This window comes from Mobula hypostoma, chromosome 1 (genome assembly GCF_963921235.1).
Source record: "Mobula hypostoma chromosome 1, sMobHyp1.1, whole genome shotgun sequence".
Classification (NCBI taxonomy): domain Eukaryota; kingdom Metazoa; phylum Chordata; class Chondrichthyes; order Myliobatiformes; family Myliobatidae; genus Mobula; species Mobula hypostoma.
In genome coordinates this window covers 185624326-185640046 of record NC_086097.1, presented here as the reverse complement: position 1 = coordinate 185640046, position 15721 = coordinate 185624326, and the positions used below count along the sequence as shown (strand labels likewise).

At 43.7% G+C, this 15721-nt stretch overlaps 1 protein-coding gene across 1 annotated transcript in view; it reads right to left on the bottom strand.

Annotated features, from left to right (window-relative positions):
- pip4p2 (phosphatidylinositol-4,5-bisphosphate 4-phosphatase 2) overlaps positions 1-11833 on the bottom strand; it is a 57677-nt gene extending 45844 nt beyond the window's left edge. Inside the window, exon 1 of the mRNA XM_063041208.1 lies at positions 11553-11833. Coding sequence (XP_062897278.1) covers positions 11553-11661 — 109 coding nt within the window. The 5' untranslated portion in view covers positions 11662-11833. The remainder of the gene's footprint in view (positions 1-11552) is intronic.
- Between the last annotated feature and the right edge of the window lie 3888 nt (positions 11834-15721).

The window sequence follows — 15721 nt, the reverse complement described above, 5'->3', positions numbered from 1 at the left end:
CAGGAGGCTTCCAGCTCGAGTCGCTGGATGGCAAAGTCGTCATCAGTCTCCCTCCACTCTTAGAGTGCAATGAGATCTTAAATAACCGATCTGAGATTCCGACACCAAGCTCAGTGCTACACCAGCCCCACCTCCACCACATGGCCAAGCACATCCCAGAACTGGATCCGGAAGCAGAAATACTCCTGCTACTTGGAAGAGACATTCTTAGGGTGCACAAAGTCAGGCAGCAGGTCAATGGACCATATGATGCCCCCTTCGCCCAACGTCTGGATCTGGGCTGGGTGGTGATAGGGGAGGTGTGCCCTAGCAACATACACAAACCGACAGTTAACACGCTCAAGACTAAAGTGCTAGAGAGAGGCCACTATTCAATTTCTCAGCCCTCCACAAGTGTTATGTGTATCAAGGAAGCACAACAAAGGCACGAGCATAGTAAAGTAACTGAGAAGACACTGGGACAGTCAGTCTTCGCTCAAACTAAGCACAATAGTAAACTTGCTCCTTCGGTGGAAGATGCCATCTTCTTAAAAATAATGGACACAAAGGTCTTTAGAGACGAAGCGAACAATTGGGTCACCCCACTACCATTCAGAGTACAATGCCAGCGCTTGCCAAACAACAAAGAGCAGGCAGTCAACCGGTTCACATCTTTACAACGAACCCTGAAAAGGAAACCTGAGACCAGTTACAGAGGTTGTTCTACTTCTACCTAAAGACTGATCTAGGAACTAAAGTTCTATACCATGTTTATAATGACCTTACAAAGGTCAGGCGGGGAGTGTGTTGCCCTTAAGGCATTTATTTGACTTTGCTGGATCTACGCTTTAGATGATTTGTTTGTAACTATTTTCTAGTTAAAGTTAAAGGTTGATAATTAAGTTACAGTATAACAAAGGTAAATTCATTGTCTATGGTATATTGCGGCATGTGATGACGTCACCTCCGGTTTCGCTGCGTCTTATGTGTAACCTCCGGTTCGGGAAGGTGAGAAGGCGGGTGCCATGCGTGCAGCATGATCGTGAAGAGCTCCGTGTCAACCCACAAAGAAACATTATAGAAGCAACACTGTAAGTTCCTATGGAAGTATTTGAAGTAAAAATATTAACACGGTTTCTGTTAAGGAAGCGGCGGTTCGGGTAGCGCACGTGTTGGCTTTTCAATTTCAAACGGGTGGGCTCGGGCCCGGCGGTGGTTTGACGGGACACCCCTCGCTTGTTACTCGGGGCGGCTGGAGACACTCGCTAAAAGAAGAGAGCCCGCATAGTCTCCAGAATGAAACAGACGCTGTATATGTTTGTACTTTTTTTTAATCAAGAGTTTTCACCATATGATGTTAATGTGGAAGAGTGAACAGTAAATGGTTAACCTTACTACAACTCTGTCTTCATTGGCTCCGATTTAACTTGGTGTTTAGTCAGAGTTTCAACACACTGCGCAAGAACACAACAACATCAGTAAGACGAAAGAACTGACTGTGGACTTCAGGAAGGGTAAGACGAAGGAACACATACCAATCTTCATAGAGGGATCAGAAGTGGAGAGAGTGAGCAGTTTCAAGTTCAATATTATACATCAATATTTAGATGACAGAATTGTTGCCTTTGTTGTCAAGTTTGCTGACAATATGAAGATAGGTGGAGCTGCAGATAGTGTCAAGGAAGCATGGTGTCTGCAGAAGAATTTAGAGATTGGGAGAATGGGCAAAGAAGTGGCAGATACAATATGGTATAGGGAGGTGCGTGGTCATGCACTTTGATGGAAGGAATAAAGGCATAGACTATTTTCTAAACTGGGAGAAAATTCAAAACCCAGAGGTGCATAGGCATTTGGGAGTCCTTGTGCAAGATTCCCTAAAGGTTAACTTGTAGGTTGAGCCAGTGTTAATGAAGGCAAATGCAATCAACAGGAATTCTGCAGATGCTGGAAATTCAAGCAACACACATCAAAGTTGCTGGTGAACGCAGCAGGCCAGGCAGCATCTCTAGGAAGAGGTACAGTCAGCGTTTCAAGCCGAGACCCTTCGTCAGGACTAACTGAACATTTTCTCTAACTTCCGCTAATGCCCCACCTCCCCCTCGTACCCCATCTGTTATTTATTTTCATACACACATTCTTTCTCTCACTCTCCTTTTTCTCCCTCTGTCCCTCTGACTATACCCCTTGCCCATCCTCTGGGTTCCCCCCCCCACCTTGTCTTTCTCCCTGGGCCTCCTATCCAATGATCCTCTCATATCCCCTTGGCCAATCACCTGTCCAGCTCTTGGCTCCATCCCTCCCCCTCCTGTCTTCTCCTATCATTTTGGATCTCCCCCTCCCCCTCCCACTTTCAAATCTCTTACTAACTCTTCCTTCCGTTAGTCCTGACGAAGGGTCTCGGCCTGAAACCTCGACTGTACCCCTTCCTAGAGATGTTGCCTGGCCTGCTGCGTTCACCAGCAACTTTGATGTGTGTTGTTTAATGAAGGCAAATGCAATGTTAACATTCATTTCAAGAGAAATAGAAAATAAGAATAAGGATATAACGTTGCAGCTTTATAAGGCATGGGTCAGACCTGGAGTATTGAGAACAATTTTGTGCTGGCATTAGACAGGGTCCAAAGAATGTTCATGAGAATACTCCCAGGAATGAAAGTGTTAACATATGAGGAGCAGCATTGGATGGCTCTGGACCTGTACTTGCTGGAGTTTAGAAGAATGAGGGAGGGTTCTCAGAAAACCAATTGAATTAGGACGTAATAGAATGAATGGGGAGAGAAAGTTTCCTATAGTGGGAGAGTCTTGGACCAGAGAGGACAGCCTTAAAATAGAGGGATATCCACTTAGAACCGAGATGAGGATGAACTTCTTTATCCAGAGTGAATGATGAATCTGTGGAATTCATTCCCACAGGTGGCTGTGGTGGCCAAGTCATTAAGTATATTTAAAAAAGCTTCTGATTTGTCAGGAGGTCAAAGGGTACAGGGAGAAGGCAGGAGAATGGGATTGAGTGGGATAATAAATCAGCCATGATGGAATGGTGGAGCAGACTCGAAAAGACAAATGGCCTAATTCTGCTCATGTCTTATGGTTATATAGACTATATCTCCACTACAAATTCAAAATAAACTCATCCAAACTCCAAGACCTAAGACTCAGCATCTCCCCCTACAATTGAATCTTTTATTTCATGACTAATACACAGCAATGAGTAAGGATGAGAAACAGCATCTCTGCCACAATTATCCTCAACGCTTGTGTCCTGCAAGGCTGGGTCCCCAGCTCAATATATTACTCTCTAAATACTCATGGACCGATGGCCAGATTCTTTTCTCACTCCATCTACAACTTCACAGGTGATGTCACCATAGTGGACCAGTTCTCGAATAATGATGAGCTGGAGTACTGGAAGGAGACAGAGCCTGGTGGCATGGTGTTAAAACAAACACCTTTCCCTCCATGCCAGAAAAACAAAAGAGCTAGTCATTGGCTTTAGGAGGCGGGGTAACAGACAGCTTCAGATTCCTGGGTGTAAATGTCACCAGTAACTTGTCCAAGTCCAGAAGACCATAAGCTATAGGAGCAGAATTAAGCCATTTGGCCCATCTAGTCTGTTCTGCCATTTCATCATATCTGATCCATTTCCCGCTGAGTCTCAATCTCCTGCCTTCTTCCCATAACCCTTCATCCCCTGACTAGTCAAGAACTTATCAACTTCTGCCTTAAACCACACTGACTTTGGCCTATTTTATCATGTGCATCCAAGTACCCTGAAACCACATCCTTAACAATCGACTCCAACATCTTCCCAACCACCAAAGTCAGACTAACTGACCTCTCAATTCCTTTCTTCTGCCTCTTTCTGTTCTTGAAGTGTGCAGTGATGTTTGGAATTTTCTAGTCTTCCAGAACCATTCCAGAATCTAGTGATACTTGAAGGATCATTACTGATGCCTCTATAATCTCTACAGCCACCTCTTTCAGAACCCTGGGGTGTATACCATCTGGTCCAGGTGATTTATCTACATTCAAACCATTCAATTGCCCAAACATCTTCTCCCTAGTGATGGCAACTTCACTCTCTTCTGCCCCCAACACTCTCGAATTTCTGGCATACTGCTACCGTCTTCCACAGTGAAGAATGATGCAAAATATTTACTCTGTTCGTCTGCCATTTCCTTGTCCCACATTACTCCCTCACCAGCATCATTTTCCGGCAGTCTGATAACAACCCTCACCTCTCTTTTACACTTTGTATATCTGAAGAAACTTCTGGTATCCTCTTATCGGCTAACCTACCTTCATATTCCATCTTTTCCTTCTTTATGACTTATTTAGTTGCCTTCATTTGAAATTTAAATCTTCACAGTCCTCTTGTTTTTCACTAATTTTTGCTCTATTATATGCCATCTCTTTGGCTTTTATGGTCCGTTTAACTCCCACTGTCAGTCACGGTTGCATCATCCTGCTTTTAGAATACTTCTTCTTCTTCTTCTTTGGAATGTATCTATCTTGCACTTTCCAACTTGCTCCTAGAAACTCCAGCCTTTGCAGCTCAGCTGACATCCCTGCCAGTGTTCTTTTCCAATCAATGTTGGCCAGCTCCTCTCTCATGTCTCTGTCATTCCCTTTACTCCATTATAGTGCATCCGACTTCAGCTTCTCCTTATCAAATTTCATGGTGAATTCGATTATATTATGATTACTATTTCCTAAGAGTTCCTTTACCTTAAAGCTCTCTAATCAATCTTGGTTCATTGCACAACACCCAATCTAGAATAGCTGATGCCCTAGTTGGCACAAGCCTGAGCTGCTCTAAAAAGTTATTTTGTTGGCATTCTACAAATTCCCCCTTTTGGGATCCAGCACCAACCTGATTTTTCCAATCCAGCTGTAAGTTGAAATCTGCTATGACTATAACATATTTTTGACATACCTTTTCTATCTCCTATTAAAATTTGTAGCCAACATCTTGAATACTGTTCGGAGGTCCTGGTTGTCCTAGTCGAACTGAATCGAACTGACTTTATTTCTTACATCCTTCACATACATGAGGAGTAAAAATCTTTATGTTATGTCTCCGTCTAAATGTGCAACGTGCAATGATAGTAATTTATAATAATTTATAATAAATAGAACAGTTAGTGTATAGAGTACACTCAAATCAGCGTGAGTTCATCAGTCTGATGGCCTGGTGGAAGAAGCTGTCCCAGAGCCTGCTGGTCCTGGCTTTTATGCTGCGGTACCACTTCCTGGATGGTAGCAGATGGAACAGATGTGGTTGGGGTGACTTCGGTCCCCAATGATCCTACGGGCCCTTTTTATACACCTGTCCTTTAAATTTCCTGAATCATGGGAAGTTCACACTACAGATGCAGTTGTGAACTATGTAGATATCAGGGCTAAAAAAGTACACCAGCACTTCGACTTCCTCAGAAGGTTCAAAGTTCAACGTAAATGTATTATCAAAATACATGTACATCACCATATATACTCGAGATTCATTTTCTTGTGGACATACTTAAAATCCATAATAGAATAATAACCCTAATGAAAGACTGCACCAACTTTGGTATTCAACGAGTTGTGCAAAAGACAACAAGCTGTGCAAATACAAAAAGAAAGAAATATTAATAATAACAATAATTATAAATAAGTAATAAAAAACAAGATCATGAGATGAAGAGTCCTTAGGTTGTGGGAAGATCTCAGTGATGGGGCAAGTAAAGTTGAGTGAAGTTATCCCCTTTGGTTCAAAGCTATAACTATTTGTGAATCTGGTGGTGTGAGTCTTGAGGCCTGTACTTTCTTCCTGCTGGTAGCAGTGAGAAGAGAATATGTCCTGGGAGGTTGGGTGGTGGAGGTCCCTGATGATGGATATTCCTTTCCTGTGACGGCGTTCCATGTAACTGCGTTCAACGATGGGGAGGGGTTTACCCGCAATGGATTTTTGGCCACATCCACTACTTTTTGTGGGATTTTCCATTCAAGGACATTGGTGTTTCCATACCAGGCTGTGCTGCAGTCAATCAATATACTCTCCACTGCACATCTATAGAAGTTTGTCAAAGTTTCAAATGTCACTCTGAACTTTTGCAAATTCCTAAGGAAACAGAGGCACTGCTGTGCTTTCTTAGCAATTGTACTTACGTGCTGGGTCCAAGACAAGTCCTCCAAAATAATAACACCAAGAAATTTAAAGTTGCTGATCTTCTCCACCTCTGATCCTATGATGAGAACTGGCTCATGGACCTCTAGTTTTCCCCTCCTGAAGCCAATAATTGGCTCCTTGGTCTTGCTATTTAATTACTATTTAATTATTTATGGTGCAACTGTAACGAAAACCAATTTCCCCAGGGATCAATAAGGTACGACTATGACTATGAATGACATTGAGTAAGAGGTTGTTCTTATGGTACAACTCAGCTAGATTTTCAATCTCCCTCTTATATGCTAACTTGTCAGCACCTTCGATTCGGCCACCGATAGTGGTGTCATCAGCAAACTTGAATGTGGTGTTCGGCATGGATATTCAGAAGGATATTTAGCATGACCCCATCAATTTTTATAGATGCACCACAGAAAGTCTCTTATCTGGGTGCATCAGCTTGGTAACAGCAACTGCTCTGCCAACACAAGAAGAAATCACTCACATCTCAGTTCATTGCAAAAACCAGTCTCCACTCCACGGAGACTCTGACTCTGCTTCCCACAGCACCGGGAAAGCAAACAACACAATCAAAGACCCCTCCTGCCCTGGTTAATCCCTCTTCTCACAATTTACTAGGTCCTCCTGTTCACAAGTTACTGGATGTTATCATATAATACAGCAAACAAATTGGAAGGCAACTACTTTATTAGTCTTTCTTGAAAGAGGATTTGAGTATAAGATTAAAGTGATCCTACTGCAAATAAATTGGGCCCAGTTAAATGCAACTGGAACATTTTGTTACAGGGATATTTTGAGTATTTTTTTCATTCTTCCTACCTCAGGATGCAAGTACTTACAAGAGGGATTGCAACAAAAGTTTACCAGGTTCATCCTGAGATGAGGGGAAATACCTAATGAGGAGCACTTAAACAGAGGGGGAAAATGCTCTTTTGGCTTTGAAAGAATGAAGGACAGTCTCACTGAAACATGCAGCATTTTCATCAAGAGTGCTTGTGGTGGGATGCCTAGAACTGGGTCACAATCTGAAAATTTAGGTGGGTCTTCAGATTTAGGATTGAGTTAAAAAGGAAATATCTTCTCACAGAGGTAGGTGGATCTTTGAGTTCTCTATCCAAGGGGGCTGTGTAAGCCCAGTCACTCAAAAACGATGTGTAGATTGTCGTATATAGGGAATAAAAGCATCTGGGATTAGTGCAGTAAAGTATTACCAAGGAAAAGGTATCATCTTACGGGATTTTAACATACACAAACCCTTCCTTTATAGGACATATTTAAGGTTCCAGTTACCTATTTCTTAAAATAATAGTAAAATGCTTAAAAGTGTGTAAAGGTGGGTCACATAGATGATTCTGGGTTGTCACCAACTTATTTTAGCACTTAGCTTGACTTTCCAGCCTTTTTAATTATTAAAAACTTGTTGCAATAATGCAATCCATCTATGTCGAATTACCTCTAAAGATAGATGCACAAGATGCTAATGAACTCAACGAAATTTAATCAGACCCTTTCAATATATGGATAAGTATTCCAAGTTTTAGACTGATGACAACTTTGCTTATAAATAAGCTTGCATCATCTGCATTACACGTTACATGCAACATTAACACTGCAATCACTTACAAATGTGAAGTCATGTCACATCCTCAGTTATATGCCTAAACTGATATTTATTAAATACAATACATACTATCTGTCCAGAATACCACAACCAACTAAATTAGCAACAAAAACATGTGCATATAGATACAGCCATTCACAACATCCCAAATCAGTTGACTGCCAATGAAGTACAGTACTTTCCAAAGTGCAAGTATCATTGTTATGACAGAAACAAAGCAATCAATATTCATACAGTAGCAGGCCAACTCATCAGTTCCAATAAGGGTTTTGTTTTAAATTAAAGCATTTTGTAGTTTAATGGATAAACTCAATCTTCTTGAGTTAGTGGAGCTGTACTCATCTAGACAAGTGTAGCGTATTCCATAACACTCCTGATTTGTGCCCAGTGAAGGGAGAAAGTGCTTAGTGTCAGGGGTAAGTCAGTCACTGTACAATACCCAAACTCCAACCCAAAAACAAAGAGGACACTGGATCAAATGGCAATGAGTAGTTAGGAAGGCAAACCAAATGCTGACCTTTACGGCAAAAAATATGTATAAAAATAGAGAAGTCTTGCTACAGCTGTACAGTGTATGGTAAGAACATAAGAAATAGGAGCAGGAGTAGGCCATCTGGCCCATCAAGCCTGCTCCGTCATTCAATAAGATCATGGCTGATCTGGCAATGGACTCATCTCCACCTACCTTGCCCTTCCCCCATAACCTTTAATCCCACTTCTATGCAAAAATCTGTAAGAGACCACAGCTGCAGAATAGCAAATTTATACTTGCACTGCAGGTAACATTTTTGGGAAGGAGAGGTTAAACAGGTTGAGCCCACACATACTAGAGCTTAGGAAAATGAGACATGGTCTGTTGAAAAATAATAGAACAAGAGGGAAAGCAAAGCTGAATTCACGGCCAGTTGGTCCATGGCCTTATTTAAAAGTAGAGTATACTCAAAGGGCCATATGTTTCTTTCCTTCACCTGCTTCTAATGTTTTGTATTCTTATTTTCCAATCATCCTTGGATGCAGACCTAGTCTGAGAGAACTGTAAAGTTGTTAATTTGATATCATTTAAAAAAGGAATGGACCCTATCACTGACCAGTCAGCCTAATTCAAGTGCTAATGGGCACATCGATGGAAAATTCTGAAGAATCATTTGGAAAGGCACTGTTTTATGAAAGATGGTCATCAATGACATTTTAAATGAACATTATGTTTAACTAACATGAAATTATGACTTTAAGAAAATAATCAGGACATTGAGGTTAAAAGTTTAACACCTGCATAGAGCCATCTGTCAAAGTCCCACAGAAGACCCTGCATTACAGCCACTTATGGTGTCGAAATTCATCCTTAGAGAATTCACAAATCACTCCTCAAAAAATTGAGATACAAATAAAATTCATGTGAAATGTGTGTAAAAATGTAATTTTTTTTCCACCTCTTATTTCTTGAAGTGCAGATGATGGACTTCATTTTATGGAAAGTTTTAATACAAGTAGTTTTCAGGGATCCCTATTCCTCCTCTCCACCACCCCAATCCCCACCCCTATGTTAAGAATTCTCCATGAAGTAGTACTGGGCAATTCACATCGGTAAGTCAAATAAATACAATAAATTATAGTATACTAAGAAGTAGACCACACATCGTAAATCCTCTAATCACTGAGGGCAGCAGACAAACAAGGTGGTAGATGGGATACCATTTAATTTAGCTATAGTTCAAAACATGAGAAGGAAAGTAATACATGAACTATTTAAAACATTTGTTATGTCATAGCTGAAATACTAGTCTCTGTTCTTTAAACAGAACAGGACTTAATGGCAGTGGATAACATTTCAAGGATTCTACTTGGACGAATAGGAAGTATCTATTTCCCTCAGCAAACAAGTTGAGAGGACATAACATTCAGGCAATTGTGCTTTGACCCAGAACATACATTTCAAATAATTATGCAGAGTTTGTCCCATTTCTAATAACTGATCATCCAAATAGAGTAATTGACTTGTGAGACACTGAAAAAGGGAAAGTTGAAAATGCTAGGAAAAAGATACATTCTCAAATTTCTAACCCTTATATTTTAAAATGGTTCCCCCAAACAGATTTTAGTTTCCACATATCTTTATTTTCCCAAACACAATATATTTTCCCTGAATGGAAGTTGTTTTTCTGACAAGATTGGACAAGAAAGGTGTCAAGAACTGAGCTCATACCAAAGCATACTCAGCAGCACTGGAATGCCAGTACTTGCAAACAGAGACAACTATAACTTAATTCAGCAAATGACTCATTGCGAGGTTCCAACTGTGAAGGGCAATTGTAACAGACGACCCAATTGCACAGGTGCCTACAAGACCTGAATTATTATGCTGAACAAAAGAATATCCTAATAACAGAACACAAGACCTGGATAATGTTTGCAGATACCGTCAATGCTACCTTGGTGAAATCGAGGAATACTTTTTACAGGAGCTGCACAAACAGAAATGCAAATACCATATAATCTATTGCAAGATTCTTCTGTCAGAGAAAGCACTGTTCAGCAGTCACCCTGAACCACTCCTCTGTTTGCAGGGATTGTAGCAATGGCCCATGGACGAGTTCTGAGGATAATCTCTTTAGAACTATCTGTAATCATGCCTACTTCACTTGCAAACCCACCGGATAGAAAAGGGGCCTGGTCTGTCTTTTTTGCATGCATGCTGGGTTCTCTTCCCCATTCTTTGTAATTTCTAGAACATATAACCCTCTAACCTGGTACTTCTTATTTCTAAGACCTCACTCACAATATACAGCTGGGCTGTAAGATTTTATGTAAGTGCATATCAGGTTACCACCTTCTGGTCTCTCAGGCCTCTCCATCTGCATGTCCCAGTCTCTTCTTTCTCCTACTATTTTTATCCTAGTCTACATCGTGAGACACTTCCTGATTTTTTTCTGTACGTTAATGGATATTATGCGAGTACAAGTTGACACTCAGATAAGCTTTTCACCAGCCCTTGACCACTTAAAACTCAAGACAAGGTTTGCGTCAGTTTTTGTCCTCTTAAAGTTGACCCAAGTACACATATTAGGGCCAATTTCTCAATCGGACAGTACGATTTTATTAATGGGAAGCTTTTGAAAAATCAAGAATTGGCCTTCAATACATTAGCAATTACTCAACAAATCACATCCTTTAATTCACTCAACCTGTTCCGTCTATTTCGCATAGTCTCGCGCGTTTATACTATAACACCAGCAGGATGGAAATGGATTTCATTTCGTGACCCTCAACAACAGATCTTTTGCGTACGTAATGCAAACGTCGCCAACATCTTGTAATGTCAGATTTTATTACTGATCATACCCTGAACTTAATCCCCCCAAAAAAACAAGCTCTGCTGAAATATTTTGCCGCATCCTTTAGCACGTAAACCTTACATATTCGCCATGGAGATTGCTGACTTGCATTATACTTCTGACAACGTCCCTGTAAATACTCTGGCTCCATCTGCAACGAGCTCTGTGCGCAACATTCCAGACTAGGGGTTTACCCTCTGCATCATTAATCGGCAGTTTTTGCTGGATGTCGACCCCTCCCAACCCCAATGAAAATTAATGCTTTTGCTTTGCCTAATACCAGAAACACAGTTGCAAATTGTGGGAATGCAGGCAAAACGGCAGTCAGCCTGCAGAGATCTGAAAGCTCTCTCCCCATAATAAGCTTTCAATATGAAGGGCTGTTTTTACCAAAGGAAATGTAACTGCAGTTTTGTTCAGTGATTCCTTTAATAAAGCAGCATGCACTCACCACGAGGACTAGGCTCCTCGACGTACAAAGGCGTTGTAGGAGTGACAATACCAGAGTTATTTGCTGATAACAGTGGAGACCGTTCATCCACCGCATCAGTATCAGCCATAATTACCGCTCACAGCCGCACAGCAAAGAATAGAAACGGCGACTGAACGAGAAGAGAGGAAAGGAGAGCCGCACGCTGCTGGCGGGGAGGAGCTTAAGTCAGTCACAAGGTGAACACAACATCTGATTCCGAAAATTTTGTTTTCCCATAGAGCAAGACTGCGAGAGGGAGAGAGAGGGGTTTAGGGTCATGGGGCGGGGGAGGAGAAAAGATTAGGGGCTGAGAAGAGAGGAAGTATAGAGGAGATGGAGAGAGGGGTGGGGACAGAGGAGGGTAAGAGGGATAAGGGAAAGCAAGAGGGGGAGGAGGCGAGGAGTAGCTGAATAATAGGGGGCAAGGAGAGGGGACGAGTGGGGAAGGGGGACAAGGAAGAAAAGAAAGGGGACGAGGGGGAGAGGCAGAGAAAGGTTGTAAGGGGCGAGGAGAGGAGCAAGGAGTGAGGATAGCGGGCGAGGAGTGGGAAGGGCGGCTGAGGAGGCGTCAGGAGAGGGGCGTGGAAAGGGGGTGAGGAGAGGGGAGATCGGCAAGGAGTGGGGAGAGGGGTGAGGAGGAGGGGCTAGGAGTGGAGAGGGACCGGGGAGAGGGGTGAGGGGGCAGAGAAAGGTTATGAGGGGGCGAGGAGAGGGGTTGAAAGGGTGAGTGGGGTGAGGATTGGCATTGAATGGGTGGGAAGGGTGTGGAAAGGGGCTGAATGGGTGAGAGGGCAAGGAGAAGGAAGAGGAGCAAAGAGGTTGAGGGGTGAGGAGTAGAGAGAAGGGCTGGGGAGAGGAGGCAAGGAGAGAGTCTGTGGGTGAGAGGGGGTGAGGGAAGGGACGTGGGTACAAAGGGACAAGGAGAGGGGCTGAAGGGTTGGAGAGGCGAGCTGAATGAGGAGCAAGGAGTGGGGAGAGGGAAGAGGGGCTGAGTGGGTACGAGGACCGAGGAATGGGGAGAAGAGCTGAGGCAGGAGAGTGGGCGAGGAGGGTGTCTGTGGTTGAGAAGGTGGAGGGGCTGAGGGGTGTGGGGCAAGAAGAGGGGCAGAGAGGGTGAGAGGCTGTGGTTTAGAGGGAGCGAGGACTGCAAAGAGGGGATGTGGGGTGAGGAGAGGGGGTGAGGAGCAGGGAGAGGAAAGGGCTGTGGATGAGAGGGGTGTGTGGGGGTGAGGAGTGGTGAGAGGGACTGAGGAGATTGTGGAGGTGAGGAGTGGGGAGATGGGGGAAAGAGAAAGGCAACAGGAGTGGAGAGAGTGTAGAGAGGGAGAGAGGCCAGAGGAGTGTGGAAAGGGGAGGCAGGGGAGTGGGGTGAGAGGAGATGGCGAGGGGGGAGAGGGAGATGGGGCAGAGGAGTAGGAGTGGAGAGGAGAGGATGAAATGGAGAAGTGAGAGGGGAGGGCGCGAGGGATGTGGTGAGACGAAGGAGGAAAGGAGAAAGTGGGGATGTGGGCACGGTGGGTGGTGAAAGTTGAAGGGGGGGAGGAGGAGGGAACAGATGGAGTGGTCGAGGAGGGGGGATGGTTTTAGGGTGAGGGAGGGTGGAAGGGAGAGTGGAATAATGCAGATTTGGAGGGGGAGCAGGAATTTGTGAGGGAGGATGAAGGAGGAGAGGGACAGGGAGGAGAGTGTGAGGATGTGTTGGGGAACATAGTGGAGGGGCTAGTGATAGAATAGGGGAGGGTGGGGAGAGGGAGGACAGGTGGGAAGAGGGAGGGGAGGAGGGATGGGCGTAGAGAGGAGTGGTTAGCGGGTGGGGGTGGAAGAGGAGGGTGTGTAGAGAATGGGGTGGGAAGGGGTTGGGAGAGGAGAAAGGAATGGTGGGACTGGGGAGGTGGGGAAGAGAATGGAATGGAGGAATGAGGTGAGTTGGGTGAGAGGAGGGGGTGGAGTGGGGATGGATGAGGTGGGGATGTGATGAGGGGATAGGGAGTGATGGAGGAGGGAGTGGAGGGATGGGCAATGGAGAGGAGGGGTGGGGTGGGGGAAGGTTTGAGGAGGAGGAGAGGGTGAAGGAGGGGTGAGAAGGGGTTGTGGAGAATAGAGTAAGGAGGGATAGCTGGTGGGTCGCAGGTCGGTACCTGATACTCTAGCAGTTGTGTGTTGGGGAGCATGTTGAGGGTTGTAGGCATAACTCACTGACTTGGCAGATATCCTAGTCTAGCTGTGAACTAAGAAGACCACATTTTCACAGGAGCGATCAATGTCAGTCATTCCAAGAATAACTTGTTACATGTCTCTCTGTGATTACTCAAACAGGGATTGATGTCATCACACAGATTTGTGATGTAAAATCAGGATCTTGATGCTTGGATGACACACATCGTGAAGTGCCTGTTCAAATTTCCAAGTGGTGTGAGATAACGTAGAAATAGTTGTAACAGTATTTCACTCTGGAAAGATCAATTGCCATTGCATAAAATTGTAACGTGGGCAAGTGTTATGGAACTGAACTTCAAAGCACATGTTTGTACGGGGTGTCAGACGTCCATTTATCCACTGCTTTCTGATTTCTTTCTGGTTATCTCATTGTGTTTGCTGATGAAACACCAACCTTCTGAGCCAATGTAGAATTTGATGCTTCTCTAAGCAACACTATAAACTACTAGTTGACACAAGAGTTGGGATTTTGGTTAGTAACATGCGTCTCTGTGGATGTAAGTCTGGATAACGGCTTCAGCACATGAATGAAGGCACTTATCTGAAGCTCAGATGAGGTTGCTCTAGCAAACAAAATGAAAGAAAATTCTGAGGGCTTCTACAGATATATTAATAGCAAAATGATAGTAAGGGACAAAATTGCTCCTCTGAAAGATCAGAATGGTAATCTATGCATGGAGCTGAAAGAGATGGAGATCTTGAATGGATTTTTTGAATCTGTATTTACTCGGGAGACGGATACAGAGTCTTGTGAGACAATGCAGCAGCAAAATTATGGACCCTATACAGATGACAGTGGAGGAGGTATTTACTGTCCTAAGAGAAATTGGGACAGATAATTCCACAGGGCCTGACAATGTGTTTCCCTTGGACCCCTGTGGGAGGCAAGTGCAGAAATTGCGGGAGCCCTTGCAGTGACATTTAAAACATCCATAGCTATGGATGTGAGGTGCTGGAGGTTTGGAGGATAGTTAATGTTGTTCCGTTGTTTAAGAAATGCTCTGAGAACAAGCCAGGAAATTATAGGCCGCTGAAACTGACATCGGTAGTGGGAAAGTTATTGGAAGGTACTTGAAGGGACCAGATATGTAAGTATTTGGATAGACAGGGACTGATTAGGGATAACACAGCTTTGAGCAGATCCATAATTCAAAGTATATCTTTTGATGTTAAGCTCCCAGCTATGGCCTTCTTTTAGCCACGACTCAGGGCATTTTGTTAAAAGGAACAATAGTATGGACTATTAGTGAAATAGGGAGGAGACTCAAACGTCCGAGATGCAGAGGGACTTAGGAGTCGTTATGCAAGACTCTCAGAAGGTTAATTTCAAGTCTGTGGTAAAGAAGGCAAATGCAATTTTGTCATTTCTTTCAAGGGGAATAGAATATATTAGCAAGGAAACATATAAATCTACAGCACATTACTGGCCCTTCGGCCCACAATGCTGTATGACCATTTAACCAACACTAGAAGCTGCCTAGAATTTTCCTACTGCATAGCCCTCTATTTTTCTAAGCTCCATGCACCTATTTAATTGTCCCTTAAAATACCCTATTGTATCCGCCTCTACCACCTTCGCTGGCAGTACATTTCACACACCCACCACTTCCTGTGTGAAAAACCTCTGACATCCCCTTGTACCTGCTTTCAAGCACCTTAGAATTGTGCCCCGCAACACACATCAAAGTTGCTGGTGAACGCAGCAGGCCAGGCAGCATCTCTAGGAAGAGGTACAGTCGACGTTTCGGGCCGAAACCCTTCATCAGGACTAACTGAAAGAAGAGCTAGTAAGAGATTTGAAAGTGGGGAGTGGGAGGGGGAGATCCAAAATGATAGGAGAAGACAGGAGGGGGAGGGATGGAGCTAAGAGCTGGACAGTTGATTGGCAAAAGGGATATGAGAGGATCATGGAACAGGATACCTAGGGAGAA